We start from the raw sequence: 17,964 nt of genomic DNA on the forward strand, positions 1-17,964 counted from the left end.
CTTCAAACCCCCTCCAAGCTGTTCCCTCTATGAGGTTTCAAATCTGCCCTTACAGGCATGTACTTAGTGATGAAAGCAGCTGCAGAGGTGTTTTGGGATGGAGAAGTGGAACATAGGAAGAGAATTTAGCATACCTCATCTGCTGTTTTGCATCTCCCCATCGCTTTTTCTGTGAAGAATTTTTTTGGGGGTAGCAAAGGGTATTTCTAATGTTTAGTTTGTCCCTTTTGCTCTGATGGTAGGTCTGAAAAAAGAACTAAGGCTACATGCTTGGTAAGTCATAGACCCATTCCTAAAAAGCCCTCAGATTCTAAAATATTGAGCTGGATTTCAGGGCCTGTTTTTAAAAGCATAGTAATATTTCAGCCTGAAAGGGCTTACTTTATTAGGCATGTGTGTGCATGTGTGTGCGTGTGTGTGGCAAGTGTGAGAAAAATAGTCCTTAAGTTTCATTCTTTCCTGTGGAGTCATGACCAGATTTTTTTGTATAATTTAGTGGTTAAGATCCATAAAGGGCCTTTGGTATAAATAGTGCCTTCTTACTCAGTGTTTCTGCTCCCTCTGAGGCTGAGTCACATCTACTCACTTTACTGACCAAAACAAACTCGTTTTTCTCCCCTTCAGATTTTCTACGAGGCCAATATAGTGATTTTCCTCACGCGCCTTTGACAGCAGAGTCAGCTGAATTCATATTACATAATCTTTATTTCTGGCTGTACTAAAAGTGGCAAAAAACCCTCTTTCCAAAGTTTAATTTTTCATGCTGCCAACCCTGTATTTCAAGCAGCTAAAGAAATTGTAACAAGACTTGTTAATGGAGTGAATTTAATGTGGAAATTGAGATAATTATGAAACCAAAACCAGGTCATTTTTTGCAGACTCCCTTCTGAGTCATGGCCCACTCCAAGTTAGCACTAGGACTGTGCAATGTTGTTTCATAGAAGACCACCTTGGAGAAAAACCTTCCATTCTAAGGGTATCAGCAGCATTCACTTAATTTTGTTTTAAATGGAGCTTTTGTGTGTTGGCAGCATTGCTAGCACGCATACTGGTATCCCAAGTATGTCCTACCATTCATTTGCATAATGTCTTCTGTGTTGAAACTAGGGTTGAATCCAGAAATTTTCTCTCTGTGGGGCCCCAGGAATTTTGCTGGAGCATGGTATAATTCATGCATGAGGTATATAACATTTTGTAATTTGCTACAACACAACTGTGCATTTATTATTGGTGTGTGCATGCTTAGTTTCTTATGGTCACATTTAGAATGCACAGGGTGGCAGAAAATCATCAGAACTTGAGTTTAACAGCACTAATGCAGAAAAGTGCTTTATCAACGTGAAGGCTGGTTTCTGTGTCCCACTATTTTTGAGGACATAATACAGTGGTACCTTGGTTTACGAACTTAATCTGTTCCAGAAGTCTGTTCTTAAACCGAAACCGTTCTTAAACCAAGGCACGCTTTCCCTAATGAGGCCTCTCACTGCCAGTGCCCTTCCACTGTTCGGATTCTGTCTTAGACCAAGGTAAAGTTCTCAAACCGGGACACTGTTTCCAGTTTTGGGGAATTTGTGAACCGAATCGTTCTTAAACCCAGATACCACTCTACTACTACTACTACTACTACTACTACTACTACTACTACTACTAATTTATTTATACCACGCCCATCTGGCTGGGTTTCCCCAGCCATTCTGGGCGGCTTCCAACCAAATATTAAAAACAATACAGCATCAGACATTAAAAACTTCCCTGAACAGGGCTACCTTCAGTTGTCTTTTAAAAGTAAAATAGTTGTTTAATTCCTTGACATCTGCTGGGAGGGCGTTCCACAGGGCAGGCACCACTACCGAGAAGGCCCTCTGCCTGGTTCCCTGTAACCTCACTTCTTGCAGTGATGGAACCACCCGAAGGCCCTCAGCGCTGGACCTCAGTGTCCGGGCTGGATGATGGGGGTGGTGTCTGCTCAGCAACAAATAGTAAGTGAATATCTTTTCCCACTGCTGACCTTTTCATGTTTGTAAAAGAAGAAATGTTCACTAAAACGCTCATGAATTTTTGTGAGGACTTAAAAACAAATCTCAAACTGAAGTGGGAGTGTTTCAAACTGAAGACTGGAAAAATGATAAATTGAGAAAAACCAAAACTGACAGAATTATCCATTCTTAAATACAAGTGTTTTGCACCTATTGCCTCTACGAGCAACTGACACTTTATCTCCCTATGTGCCACACATGAAGGCAACATTTTGCTATCGGAAAAACTTTCTGTCCTCTTCCCAAGTAGGCAGAATCACTTTATGGAGACAGGCAAATGCATCATCCAGAAATATACTTTTCTGAAAATACCCACAGCATAATAAAAACGACTCCCTTCCTCATTATTTTGTTAAGTGATTTAATATGTGGTTCCTATACTCTGATTCATCAATGAGGTGAGTAATCAAAAAGTAACATGCAAAACCTTGGTAGTGAGTCATAAGACGCCACAAGGAACCCAGAGGCGGAGCTTGAATGCTCAGAAGGGGGAAGTTGAGAAATAAATCAAAGTACCTAATCCCCAGATAGCTCCTCAGATGCGCTGTAAATTCTCAGTAGTTCCAAAGTTAAAAAATATCAGAATCTTAGAGCTCATTTATGAGCTTAGAATGAGAATGCCAACACAGATATTGTTTGAATACCCATTCTCCTAATTTACCTACTTCATAATGAAAACTAGCATGTCAGTGAAACTAGTAGATTATAACCTTTCTCCCTGGCATTGTTATGTTTTACATGCAGAGCCTGGGATTGAAATGAGGGGCATTCAGACACACAGTGGTTTATGTGGTTTCCTTATGTACATTTTGAGGTGACACTTTCCTAGGAGGGCTATACTGAGTTCTTTTTCTGCATGTGTAGTTAAACCTTATGTTGCTTCCTAAATTATGTTTTCTTGGGGAAACGACTATCTTGATGGCTACAACATGTTAACCTCATGAAGGAACTTTCTCCTACTCCCACGTGTTACCCAAATGCTTGCAGAGAAATCTTCCAATACAGGTTTTTTTGTGTTTCCCTGGTACAATAGTATTAGTTTTTCCCCTGCTGAAAATTATCTGCCTTGAAAGCAACTCTATATATGTGTGAGTAATTTTTATCTATGCAGGGTGTTTTTGTATTTCTCATACATGGCCACTAGAGCCCAGTCTGGAAGTTTGACTTTATTACTTTCTGCCTTCCTGTTCCAAATTGCATTTGGATAGTAGAACTTTTATATTGTTAATTTGTCACTGCACCATACTGAATGAGAGCAGATATTTAGTTAAATCACAGCTGAGGAAACAGAAATGTTTCTATGTAAGTATTTAGGTACACCTGCCTGCAAATATGTAGGTTTTCGACTTCAGCCAAGAGGTACAGTTGTGTTGTTTGGTAATTTTAAACTCTGGATGTAATAGTTTCACAGGGACCCCTCTTTAGATGGTAAGAAGTATTATTTTGCTTGTTTCTAAATGTGAAAAGCTAGCTCTGCTGGGTTTGGGGGTCCTCTTGCTCATTTGGCTGAGAGCAACCCTAGACTTTGCCATAAGGTCCTGTTCTGAGAGCAGCACTAGTGAGGGATAGAAACTTGCTCATCATTACAGTAGCTGAAGAGTCAGATGGTGAGTTCTGTTTTAAAAATAAGACAGGGAATTTCCAATTAAGAGAAAACATGCCTTTGCTAATGAAATTTACTTTGTGACATTCATAAATCTTTATGGAAGTGCAGTCACCTTGGAACTTATGTGGGAGTTAGGTTCAGGGATTGCACATGAAGCCAAAATTGCATATAGCCAGAATAAACCCAGAACCACTCCCATGGCACCATCCCAGAGCCTATGTGCCAAGCAGGCCTTGCCACCTATGCATGGTGGAGAGATTTAACCTCTCTGCCTTGATTAGTGGGCTCTGAAAGGTTCCCATGAGACTTCCTAGAGCCCACACAACAGCGCAGAGAGCTTTAAAGCTTTCTCCACAATGGGAGAACTTGGCACATAAAGGGGATTTAAGCAATCTGCCTTGCTTAATGGGACCTGGGAAGGTCTTGTGAAGGCTCTGGAGGTCTTTGCAAGATTTTGGACAGCCCCACCAGATCTTATGAGACCTTTCCAGAGCTCGGTAGGCAAGAACTATTGTTCCCAGAGTTCCCTGGGAATAAAGATTGACTCTTAAACCAGTCTGGAAATTTTAGCTCTGTGTGGAGAATTTCAAGAGAAATTGCACCAGAGAAATTTCAGATTGGAGAATACACAAGACCTGTCAGAGAGAGGAACTGACACCTCTCAGTGTCAAAAAGGAACTGACACCTCTCATACCTCTGAGTGGGAGACACCTGCTGATGATGGATCAGACTGTGTGTCTTTGCAGCTGTCCAGAAGACCAAGACTGACAAAGGAAGCTGTTGTCATGCCAGGAGAGATAAATGGATTTACAACCAGAGGAGCTGGAGACAATTGCAGATGGTGGAGATGGCCATTTCCCTTCCAGCTCCAAATCTACAACAAGAAGCCTCTAAACCTCTAACAACTGGTGTGGGGGGGGGGGATGGAAAAAGCAGAGAAAGAAGGACTAGTATTAAGATCTGCAGGAATCATTGGAGAGAAATTTATCACATTGGACTGGAAAAGGACCATCTTGGATATATTATTAATTATTATAATATAATAATAATTCAAGAGCTACTTCTGGACTTTTTGAGTGGGAAAAAGTGAACCTGAGATGCCTGGGATGGAAGATCAAGAAACCAGCACCTAGCAGATTGAAAAGTAGCTATATAATATAGCCTGGTGTTCTCTTGTAGTGCATTTTTTTAAATATTTTGTAATAATTTTTATTAAGTTTTTTTATATTTCAAAATAAACATTTTACAAACTTTACAAACTTCTCCTTCCATGGTTCATTTACATATCATACTTTTCTGCATATTTTACTATAACCATTCAAATCAGTTTTCCACATCCATCAAAAATTATATTTTATGTTAGAAAAGTTTAAAAATTTGTTTAAAGAAAAGAAAAGAAACAAGGTATTGTAACTTGAGTCTTCAGTATGTGTTTTAACGTGTTACATGGAGGGTTGGAGCATTGATTAACAATTGCCATTTTACATGTCCACTTCTACGTCAAAAAATTATTCTCTGTGTTTGCTGCCCCACTCAATGATTCTCTTGTCTATTAATGACAAAACAAATTACATTAGATAATTCTCTATTGTGCAAAAACAATTCATTGAAATTCATATAGGTAGAAGACAATATTTTTTGTTGTGCTTACCCTACTGAGGGGATGTGGACAACCAGGGATGGAAGTGTGGACAACCAGGGAGGCTGCAGCTGTACACTCAAGCCTGCACCTACCAAAATTCTAAAGTGGCCTGTGGATAAGGCAGAAAAGCAGAAACCTCTTTTGTAAGGGAATAAAAATTTCAGAGCGACTGAAAAGTGATGGAACAAGTACTGGCTGCAGCCTGTGGAATTTGCTTTGAGTTTACTTTGTGGGATGCTGATCCATCAACCTCTACCACCTCCTCAGACTGGCCCCCTCCAATATTGTTGATTGTACTGCACCTGTTGCCTGTATCTCCCAAGTACTTTTGAAGGTCCGGTTTAGTGAGCACATTGGCAGATTTTGTCACCAATAAACTCCTCCCCCACACCAATTACGTAGTGCACAAATAAGGAGGTGAGTGGGTATTAGTGTAATGTTAGCCTCATTTGCAATTGTTGTAAGAAGCTGTTCACTTACAGGAAAACTCAATGCTACACAAATGATGATTTTTGAAAACCCAACAACCCCCACAGGCCTGCCCACAAGCTTACTATTCCTCCAGAATAGAAGCCTGAGGTTTTGCTTTTCAATTTACTTTGCACATAGGTAATCTTAAAGCTTTAGCTGCTGTTTTAGGGGGCATGTCTCATTTTTGTGAGCCTTGGGGAGGGCAGGTTTATTGCTCCATTGATTAGTATTCTGCCTGGTTGCTGCCTACTGCTTTGGAGTCAGCTTGTAGCCATTGCCTGGCAACCACAATGTAAAAGTACAACAGCAGCTCTGGAGTGCAAACATGCTGCTTGCAAGTAACTCTCAGCCTCATCTTTCTCCTGCAAGGCAAAGAAGGATTAAAAGAAGGCACATGGGCACATAAAACAAGGAGAGAATAGAACTACAGGTTGAATGCACAAGAAGGTCCTTTAGGTCTTTTGGAACATTTGGGCTTCCTGAACTAAGGTTTGGTCTATCTGTTTTATATTTCCTCTTTTACTCCTCCCACCCTGTAAAGTATGTGTTGGTGAGAATATTCAATAAGCTTCTGGAAGTGAGCTTGCTAGGCGTAGATTTGCTTTCCTATTTCTGACTTTCCCCCATTCTTTCCCGTAAATCTTCAGGTCAAATAACAGTAAGCCACCTTTCTCAGGGCAACAGGGGCATGGCCTTTGTACAGCTGCATGTTTATTTCTGGTATGCTTATTTCTGGGGAAACATTTCCTCCCAAACTTCTTTCTCACAAGCAGAGTAGATAGTGTTCAGCAGAAGAGAATTGATGCATCAAATAGTGGTGTCTGGTGGGGTGGAAAGCAAAGAGACCAAAAGTGCCTGGAGCTGGAACCAGTGACAGGTGGAACCAACTCATTCTAGTTTTGTCTCCATCCCCATAATTCAGCCCGGAGACTGAGATCCAGTGCCGAGGGCCTTCTGGCGGTTCCCTCATTGCGAGTAGTGAGGTTACAGGGAACCAGACTGAGGGCCTTCGCGCCCGCCCTGTGGAACACCCTCCCATCAGATGTCAAGGAAATAAGCAGCTATCCTAATTTAAAAAGACACCTGAAGGCAGCCCTGTTTAGGGAAGTTTTTAATATTTAATGCTGTATTGTTTTTAACACTCGATTGGGAGCCACTCAGAGTGGCTGGGGAAACTCAGCTAGATGGGCTGATTATTATTATTATTATTATTATTATTATTACTACTACTACTACTACTACTACTACTACTACTATTATTATTATTATTATTATTATTATCCTCTCTGGTGAGTTCTACAAAGACAACAACAAGACTACAGAGGAGGAAACTGTAAGTCAGAAGTAGGTAAATGCAGTGTGGCTGCAGGCAGTTTGAGACTCAGTGTCCCATTCACCCTAGTGGCATCATGACCTCTCCACACCTAATAAGCATAATGAAACTTCATTGGGAGCAGTTGCTCCCTGGTTTCATTTGTAAAGGTAAAGGGACCCCTGACTGTTAAGTCCAGTCACGGACGACTCTGGGGTTGCGGCGCTCATCTCGCTTTACTGGCCGAGGGAGCCAGTGTTTGTCCGCAGACAGCTTCTGGGTCGTGTGGCCAGCATGACTAAGCCACTTCTGGTGAATTAGAGCAGCGCATGGAAATGCTGTTTACCTTCCCACTGGAGCAGTACCTATTTATCTACTTGCACTTGACGTGCTTTCGAACTACTATGTGGGCAGGAGCTGGGACCGAACAACGGGAGCTCACCTCGTCGTTGGGATTCGAACCATGACCTTCCGATTGGCAAGCCCTAGGCTCTGTGGTTTAGACCACAGCACCACCCACGTCACCCCGGTTTCATTTGTAGGTAGAGGTTAAAGATGTATGACTCTGTGCACCACAAATCAGCTGTCTCTTGTGACTGACACAGGTTGCCAAAGATAAAGAATATAAACCTTTTATATATCACAGGTACCCAGGCACATTCTTTCAAACTTAAATTGCTGTGATTTTGCTACCTCTGCTTGTTTTAGAAAGTGCACAAAAAGGAAGTGCACAGATGTGTGTATACACCTAGTACATCCTCATAACTCAAACTGGGAGTAACAGCTTGCTGAGTCCACAGTGAACTGTTACTTCTTTGCAAATGAATGGTAAATGTGTATGCAAATTGCTAGGCCTCCAAGGAATTCAATCTGTCATGTTCTCTTTTTGGACTCCCAATTGGGGTTTGCATTTAGAAATATATACATTCTTTAACTGGCAGTTGAAGGTTCTATCAAAGACTTAAGTTACTTGGGCATTGTGATGTCAGCCTGCAAAAAGATGATGGATGATTTTCACTTTGGGTAGATTACCTCATGGGAATCTCTCCCAACCTTGCAGACATACTGGGTTGCTCATGTCTGAGGTCTCTGACAGTTTTTAGTGCTTGAAGAAAGTGCATTAATTTAGCTAGTGATTCAGTATAGTTTGCGCTTGGCAGCCATGTTTGCTTTTATGGTTGTAGCATTTTCAAGATTTCCTGTCTCTCCACTCAGCCTTCCCTTTCAGTGCATTGAGAAACATTTGGAGTGAACAAGGTGGCTTGCTTGGCATGGATTTTGGTACCCCATTTCCTATAGGATAGGTGCAGTTGAGGCACTGGCAATTATGCAAGCTGAATTTCCTAACTGAAATAGGAGGCTTGACTTTGCTGGTAGCTCCAAAACAAGGCTGGACTTGTAGTAGGTCTAACATACAGTTAGGAATAACTAAGACTTGGGACTTGTGAAGAAGGGAGCTTCCCTCATGGCTAGATTCACACTGTAGCACTAAATCCAGAAGTGGAAGAAGCTCAAAGAAGAGGTGATAAGTTGTACTGAATCAAATGCATAAATCATGAAATTATTCAAACCTTATACTGAATATGATCATTGGTTCTGTCTGGTGTAGTGTATGTCTGTTGACTAGTAATGGTTCTGCTGACTAGTAGAGGGTTTCAGACAACAATTTTCCTAGCAACAGTTTCTTAAAATCTCTTTACACTGATAATGCAAGGTAATGAAGCTCCTTGCATGCAAATATATGCTCTTCCCCTCAGCTACACCCCTTCCCCTTGCATGTTTAGCATTTTTTAAATCTCATGCTGATCCTGCTAGTCTCTAGTCAACAACTCGGACTTGCAGTTATAAGGCCACAGGTATTGGCACATTCTCCTCATGCTTTGCATATGTCAGATATGCTGATTCAACCATAGGCACTTAAAAAATTCCTCATATGAGAGCACCCTAATGTCTCATTTATTGTCATTTATTTGTGACACAAGTGAATCAAAGAACTAATGATAAAAGCTTAACAGCTACCAGCCCCAACAATACTGTGTAATGCTTTGCTTTGTGTGTTCCATGAACCTGGGGAGAAAGTAGGACTTAACTGAATCCTTTTATGTCTTCCAGAGCCTTGGATCAGCAGACAAGAAGGACTTGTATCCATCAAAGTAAGTTTTATATTCTTCTGTGTGTGGTTTCAATGGGATTTAAAATTTTAAATTTAAATGTGTTAATAATTGCAATCTTAATAGTATAAGCAAAATCTGTTTTTCTTCTGCATTGTTTGTCTCTGATATGTTAGAGCAGGGATGGCTAACCTGTGGCTATCCAGTTAAGTCACAACTCTCAGAGTCCCTGCCAGTTGACTATTCCAACAGCATCTGGAGGAACACAGATTAGGTACCTCTGGATTAGAGGAAGGAGAGCCAACTATAATCTATCACAGTGGACATGATAGTAACGTGATAACCTTACCATAAATGACACAAGGTGGTTGTTGTAATCAGGGATGCCACAGGGAATTCATCTTCATGTAGCTGCTGTCTGAACAGGTTTGTTTTTAGTTCAGCCAACCTGAGCAGCCATAATTCAGTACCCAGCACTAAAAAATAAATAGCCCAAGCTTTGGTAATTGCTGTGGACCGTTACAACATATCACCACCAACAAGGATTCTTCAGAACAATTGTTCAGTGTTCTGATTGTTCAAGACTGCTCTTGTGTCAGCTCCCAGTTCCTTCTGCACGTGCAGGGCACGGCTTTCTTGCCTTGCATTTGTGGTGTGGTGTGATATTTAACCAGAAGAGTTCTGTCAAGAGAGATTGGCCCACAGCTATGAAGCTTCTTTCCTGTGGTCATTCATTACAGTATTTTCTGGTGGAAAGTATAGCATTTCTCTTTGATACTTGGTAATAGAGAAGGAAGTTGTTAGAGTCCTTTAGCGACATTATTTTAATTCACTGCCCTAAGATTTGTTTTTCTGTCTGGTTTTAAACACAATGTTTGCTTGACATTTTGGATATAGGGCAGAATACAGATGTAAATGTAACAGTATGTTCCTAAAATATTACAAATGAATCTGGATTTTTAATGTTTCCACTTGAGTATCTTTTGCTGGATATGCCTGTTATCCATTTGCTGCCCCAAATAACATGGAAATTAATTTTGTGGCATATTTTTAAAATCTTCAAATAGCAACAACTATATTTAAATGCATAGAACTAATGTTTATATTGTTGTACAGTCAATTTCTTACATATGTGGAGGAGCATAAGCAAATGTGCATGACAAGAGGTTTCCAACTATCCATATTCTTATCTACTTTTTTGTTCAGTACTCTTTGTTCTGGGTCTTCCTTTGTCACATGGGAAATGTAAACATGTAGCAGAGAAATGTGAAAGGGTGACATAGGGCATATTGTCCTTTGACAATGCCACACAGGCACCTGTGGCACAAGTGTGCACTTGGTGTGAGGCAAGAAGTGCAGGTACACCCGAGTTTGGTTCTCCCTACCCCTCAGAATAATCTTGCTAACTAGCCATTATCATGATGTTGAAAAATGCCACTTACATAAGATTAGGCTTCTAAATCAGCATTTGGATTTTTTAAATTTAGAACTATTAGTCTACTTGCTTCGGGGCATTTTTTAATTGCTAGTTCAGGGAAAGGGAGTGAGAGCTTCCAGTACTTGGCAGTTTTCACAACTGCTCTCCTTCCTATGCCGCTGGCAGCATGGTTCCATCAGGAGGTTAAGGTACACTGTCTTGAGTGATGTGAACTACATTAGTCAGTCTTGGCATTTTTGCTGAGTCATGTAGCATCACTATGACATTGGGATTTTAAATATGTACAATAAATGCTGATCCTAATGATGTGCTTATTCAGAATGGTTCTGCTCTTGGCAGAACTGGGTCTTTTCTATAAGTAGGAGACCTGCACATCCCAGTAAGTCAAGCTTATATACCTACCTACTTAGCAAGACTTTGCTACCTGCAGCTATCCTATAGACAGATCTTCATCCGACATCTGTAAAGACGTTGTATATGGCAATAGTTTTCAACCTTTAGTCTCATCCTGCAACATTCAACACACACTACTATATCCACATTTTCTGTCACCTCTTATTTCTGGTATTCCCTTTTCATTTCTTTAAAAGCAATAACAAATAAATAATTCTTGGTGGCAAAATTGACACAATAACCTTATTTTCCCACTGTTCATTTTAACTTATTGTATCTTTATCATATCTTGTAACCTTACTGTACACCACTTAGAGGTTCCAAAAGGACCTCTCCAATGGACAGTAAAATGCAGTGGCGTAGCGTGGGGGGTGCAGGGGGGGCCGGCCGCATCGGGCGCAACATCTGGGGTTAGGGCAAATCCATGGGTTAGGGGGCGCAAATCCACATGTTAGGGGGCGCAAATCCACGGGTTAGGGGGCGCAAATTACTTGCCTTGCCCCGGGTGCTGACAACCCACGCTACGCCGCTGGTAAAGTGGCAGGTGCGATTCGGTGTAAGCAAGGGCAAAGTGATGCATGTTGCCACAAAAGAAATCTCAGTTTTAAATATAGATTTAAGGGGTCTGAACTAGTGGTGAATGACCAGGAGTTGGACCTTGGGGTCATAGTGGATAGCTTATTGAAGATGTTGACACAGTGTGTGGCAGCTGTGAAAATGTCAGATTCCGTGCTAAATATCATGACAAAAGGCATTGACAATAAAACTGCTGATATCATAATGTTATAAAAAATCTATGGTGCAGCCACATTTGTAATACTGTGTATAGTTTTGGTTACCTCACCTCAGAGAAGCTATTATAGAGTTGGAAAAGTTTAAGAAAAGGAAGTTAAAACGATTAAGGGGATGGAGTGACTCCTCTGTGAGGGAAAGTTGCAGAGTTTGGGACTTTGAAGTTTAGGGAAAAGGCAAGAAAGAGATGACATGATAGAAGTTTATAAAATTGTGTATTGTACGGAGAAAAGTTTCTCTCTCTCATAACACTAGAACTCATGAACATTCAGTGAAGCTGAACGTTGGAAGATTCAGAACAGATAAAGGAATGTACTTATTCACACAGTGAATAGATGAACTCTGGAACTCACTCCCATAGGAGGCAGTGATGACCTCCAAAGTAGATTGCATTAGTAGATGATTAGATAAATTCATGGAGAAGAATACTATCAACAGTTACTAGCTATGATGGCTACGTTCCTGCTTTCAGACTTCCCACAGGTATCTGGTTGGCCATTATGAGAACAGGATGCTGGACTAGATGAACCAGTGGCCTGATCCAGCAGGCTCTTCTTGTGCTCTTATCTTCTTCCTATGGTGTTAAGAAGTATATAAACTGTTGAAATGAATAAAATAAAACATAAGTCAATCCCTCACTGCTGGGATTGAATACTCCATTGGAGATCTGCATTGCCCACTGCAAATGCATGCCTCCTTTTTGGGATGCTTATGCGCCTCTAATTAGAATCCTCAACATCAGAGTGGAGGGGAGTGTTTGATGGGTTTGCCCTCCTCCCTCACCTATGCTAGTGGTAGTTCATTCTATCTTGGCCTCAGGAGTGGGGTAAAGAGTAGTTCTGCCATTTAACTGTATCCTCTCTCATCTGTGCTGTACCACAAATCTATGAACCCAAACGGTTTTTATTTACCTTTAAGGTTACATGTAGTTATGCTGTCCCTGGAAGTGAATGTTCTAGTGAAGGGCAAACCTTGGTTGCATAGATTGTACTGTTCCTTGAACTGTAGAATTGTTAAGAGGCAAGATAGCATTGTCTTCTTTAAAGCCCAGTACATTATTTTTGTTTTCCTCCTCAGCTTGCAAAGTATTTTCCAGGTTAGACAATGGGCAGCTGAAAGCTTATGTATGTTTCAATAAATTGGTTGTCAACATGTTGCTTAAGTAGGGAGAGATACTTAGAGGTGTTCAGGAAACCTAGCCTCTGAGCTAGGCAGTGGACAAAGGAGTTAACAGGTCAATCTGTGTCTAGCACAGCATGCATGGTTAGCCTTGGGTGTCAGCAAATTAAGTAAGCTGCTGTGTCTCATATTTCATACCTTCTGTGTTGAATATTTCATTTAGAAAAGCAAAAGCTCTCCCTGGTGACAGCTGGCAATTTCTCCTGCCCTTTCTCCCTGGCCATCTCCTAATGGGGAGCATGACAAGGGTGTCACTTGCTCAACAGGCAGTTGAAATAATAAAAACTTCCTCCACAATCTTTTGCTTCTGTTCAGAGTGATAAAATCAGACTGAGACATTTTGAGAAGGGGCTCTTAACACTTGGAAGCTTAACCCTACATTTTTATTCCTGACAGCTGAATCAAACCTGCCTGGATTTTCTGCATACCTGCCATATCCAAGGCTGCCTCAAACCTTAATCATCAGTTAAATTGTTGCTTTAAATGACACTGTATGGGAATTAGTTTTGCAGTATTTGGATTTGAGCTGTCCAACAGTATAGGAGAGACAGTTTGTTCAATTTATGCATGTCATTCTATTAGGTACTAGAAGAGATGATCAAGATCACTGCACAAAGACCGATTTTGAAACTTTTGCGCCATGTCTACAATTATGATGTTCAAACTTAACTTGGAGCATTGTCTTTAGTCAGCCCTTGAACCCTTGAGTCATAGCAAACTATTATTCTAAATAATATCATTATTATTGTTCTATCATATTGTATTTTCAAGACAAGGCCATATCTCTGCCTAGAGTTTGGTTCCTATCTCAAAAATTGTTAGTTTAATCAAGCTCAATTTATTTATTTGTTTATTTCTCTCTCTTCCTCTCTCTGTCTTGTGTTCTATAGCTTTGAATTGATTGAGATTACATTGGGATACTTTTTACTGCTTTGGTTGCTATAGAAACACATGTGCCCCCCCGCCATAGTTTGTAACAAACATGGCCTCTTCTGAAATTTTAGTCCCATTTCAACCCACTTTTTAAAACCTGCTTGGCCAAGACTCTCATTGCCATAAGTGGCTAGGACAATTCAATATTATTATTATTATTATTATTATTATTATTATTATTATTATTATTATTATTATTATTATCATCTGCTGCACTGGCGTAGAGAGGGAGACTTGAATGCTGGTTTATTAAACCATAAGGTGAACTTTTTCCTGCCATGCTGCCCTCTACCCATCCTAAAGGGACCACCCTGAAGAGCAACAACAGAGAAGTCATTCTCCTTGGCCATTCTCTTGGCCTCTCTTTGAGTCAGGGGTCATTAGTGGTGGTGGTTAATGACTGGTCACTGCCAGTTAATGAGCAGTTGAAGGTGAACAAAACGAAACAAAATGAAAGAATGCATGGCTAGCAGAAAGACCTTGGTGTACTCCAGTGGATTCCTTATACCCCCAACATGAATTCATTGTAAGCCATGGCTGAAAACCATTTGTATGTGATAAAAAACCCAAGAATTAAAACCTAAAAAGGGGGTCAGGGGTTGTGTGATGAGGAATTGCATTGATGCCTACAAAAGAGGCTGGGCAGGGAAGTGTGCATCCCTATGTCAAATCTGACAACCATCACCAAAATTAATGCAGACAGTGCTATCATAACTTCATTCTTAAAGTGATCAAGCAAATAGATGTAATGGGTGTGATGCTCACACTTTATCTGCAGTGAGTGAATAGTGAAGTCCTCCTTCAAATAATGGATGTGCTCTTTAGTCCATACTAAGCTAAAGTAAGGATATTGTTCTTGGTGTTTAGAATTGGCCACATCTGTTCACATCTACTATCTGTTTGGTACAGGGAAATATGCAAAGGTATTGTCTTTGGAGTTTTCCAATAGTGAAGCCATGTGGCTCTAAGTGATGGAAAATATTTCCTTATGAATAGGGAAAGTGCAGCAGAACCCAAAGGGCAAAATGATCAGCGATCCTTAGTCTAGGGGTGCCAGACAGTAGCTTTCTTTGTTTTTCTGCTTGGATAGAGGTAGGATGAGTGCACAAAAATTGTAAACCTATATGGCTGCAGGAAGGTCTGAGAGAAAAAACAGCTGAAGGAGGAGGAGAGGACAGAGGGTGAAGAAAGAGCCGTGAGTGGAGGGAGGACCCTATTCCCACCCCTTGAACACCTTGGGAAACTCAACAAACCTGCTGTACCTGGAACTGGGTGTAGAGAGTTCAGCTTAATGGGACACAGCTGTGGGTAGCCGGTGAAGCTATCATCCACCTTGTGTCTGCCTATGGAAAGCAAGTCTAGAGTAAGAGCCTAGGGTTATGCCTGCTGTTTCCAGGAAACACCTCGCTGTGAGACTTGTGGGTGAGCTGAGAGTTTGTTGGACCTTGGGTGAGAACCCAGAGGCTGAGAGGGTATGTCAGAAGAAAAATGAAATGATACTGATTTATATATATTAGTAACTTTGTGTTAATGCAACATTTTTATATGAAACTGTGCATTTTTGTAACGTTTTCTGTTGCTGTTTCAGTTTTTTGTACACCGCATAGAGATATATTTTAATAAATTAAGTGGTATAGAAATTAAATAAAAAAATAAGTAGGTTATGGTCCATAGGGACTGGACAATGAATTGCCCAAACTGAAGGATCAGCAACTGGTTAAGGAACAGGAGGCTGAGAGTAAAATATATGGACAGTTTGCCTGAGGGCTGGACATTTTTGCAAGGCAGTCCCCTTAGTTTGAAATGATGACTCTACACAAATAATTTTTTGACATCATATCTTACTGAGAATAATACCCGCACTATGTATAATCATGTACTGTAAGGGGGAAATGTTCTAGGTGGGGTGGATTATCAACATTAACAAAAAAAAACCCCCATATTACTATATGAAGTAAACAATACTGCCGCATGAGCTTAACAAATGGTATATTACCTCTCACAAAATACTTCAGTAAGAATTCTGCATTCATTTTCCCTGCAGGAAGTTACACCTGCTATTGCTGCAATTTGAAAATAGCAGAGCTGGGGCCAAGCATCACTCACAAAATTTCTGGCAGTTTTGTCAAAATCTGCAAGACCTGTTTGAATTTAGAACATTTGCTGGCTGGCCATGGTTATTAAATCATCCCATGCTGCAGTATGATATACAGTGGTACCTTGGGTTAAGAACTTAATTCGTTCTGGAGGTCTGTTCTTAACCTGAAACTGTTCTTAACCTGAGGTACCACTTTAGCTAATGGGGCCTCCCGCTGCCACTGCCGCACGATTTCTGTTCTCATCCTGAAGTAAAGTTCTTAACCCAAGGTACTATTTCTGGGTTAGCGGAGTCTGTAACCTGAAGCGTCTGTAACCTGAAGCGTCTGTAACTCGAGGTACCACTGTATGGCAAATTTGCATGTACAAGTCTTCCTTAAGCCTGTGTGCAATAATTACAAAGAAGTATTCACAATATCTAGTACATTTTGTAATTTCTTCTGATAAAAATCTGCTGCCCAGTTCTGGGGAGAATAAAAAACAGGACTAGAATTCTCCTGAGATTTTAAACCAACTCTAATTTCAATTAGGAATGGGAAACAATTTATTTGGTTCTCATTTTAATGTAAACCTAACTAATTCACATTTTCTGAACTATCCATTGAAATTAGCATTTTTCCATATTTTGCAATGCAGTACTTATGCCTAATAATGCACACAAAAATGCCTATATTGGTGAAAATAACATACAAAAATACACTATTTTAGGATATATAATACTTGCAAAATGTATATATTAGGCAAAAATGCATACATTAGGGGTAAAATGCACAGGAACCCTAATGAATTTTTGGACCCTTTTTTAAAAAAAATGCAAAATGATGCAGAAATGGAAAACTGAGAAAATTAAATTTCACAGGTGTATCCATCTGTCATGTAAATTCCTTTCCCAGTACCCAACCATTTATATTTTATTATCCTAGGTCGCAATAGATCTCCTCAGTTAATTTCCACCTCTTACTCCATTCAACTTCTGTTCACCTCTGTGATCTACAACCTTCTTGTATTTGAAAAAAGCCACATTTCTGAATGATAAATCCACTCATGCATTAGGAGTTTTGATCCTCATTTCTCTTGCTCTAAGTCAGAATGAGGCAGAAAACTGGTAGCTGTTTTCAGATTGTGCTCAGCTGGTCTTTGTGCTGAATATTATATGATCAATTTAACCAGCACTTGAACAGAACACACACTTCAAAAATGGAATGTACAGTCACAATGCCTGTGCATTTTCAATGCCTCTAGGCTGCAGAGACTGTTTTTTGAATTACAATTACATGATTTGCAACTGGAATATAGTCCTGGTAAACACTTAGTAATTATGTATACTTTGTCCAGAGCTTATAATGGGACTGAGGTTGAAGCAAATTCTGATTCTGGAGTAGTACATGTAAATTTGCCTAAATAAAATGTCCCAGTCTCTGACCAGAAGTGGTTCATAATAGCCAGGGCCACAGCTCATGATATTATTTTGAGAAAAGTAATAAAAGCAATCAATTCTGATAGATGTGGAAAACACATACCAAGTCTTTATAACCATTTTGAAGCAGAGTTGTATGTACTGGATGGAATTCTGTTCAAAGGTACCAAATTGGTGGTTCCCAGCTCTCTAAAGGAAGAGATGCTGAAATGGGTGCATGGTGGACATCTAGACATGGAAAATGCAATTGACTTGCTCCCTGTGTCCTATATTGTCCAAATAGTAATTAGGATACGGAAAAACTCATTCAGAACTGTGCAGCATGTAAAAAATACAAATTTTATCAGCAAAAGCAACCTATGATGTGGCTTCCAGAAACCTGTTCTTTTTTATTTCATTCTGGATAAAAGTATGGTTTTAGACTACTATTTTCATTTTCTGAAAATTGCATTGCTCAGCATATCATTTTCCGCCTTAAATCTGTTTTTTCAAGATACCTAAGCCATAGTCATGTCTGATAGTGCTCCTCAATTTGAT

General features: G+C 40.2%; 1 protein-coding gene across 10 annotated transcripts in view; it reads left to right on the forward strand.

The window, feature by feature from the left end:
- LOC114584278 (ankyrin repeat and fibronectin type-III domain-containing protein 1-like) overlaps positions 1-17,964 on the forward strand; it is a 348,268-nt gene that overhangs the window by 203,277 nt on the left and 127,027 nt on the right. For 9 of the 10 annotated variants that reach the window (XM_028705981.2, XM_028705989.2, XM_028705986.2 and 6 more), the window contains one exon: positions 9,180-9,220. In XM_028705981.2, the coding sequence (XP_028561814.2) occupies positions 9,180-9,220 (41 nt within the window). Of the gene's footprint in view, positions 1-6,087; positions 6,245-9,179; positions 9,221-17,964 lie in introns of those variants that run through there. The other variant, XM_028705993.2, reaches the window with a different exon arrangement.

The sequence above is a fragment of the Podarcis muralis genome, chromosome 14 (genome assembly GCF_964188315.1).
Source record: "Podarcis muralis chromosome 14, rPodMur119.hap1.1, whole genome shotgun sequence".
Lineage (NCBI taxonomy): Eukaryota > Metazoa > Chordata > Lepidosauria > Squamata > Lacertidae > Podarcis > Podarcis muralis.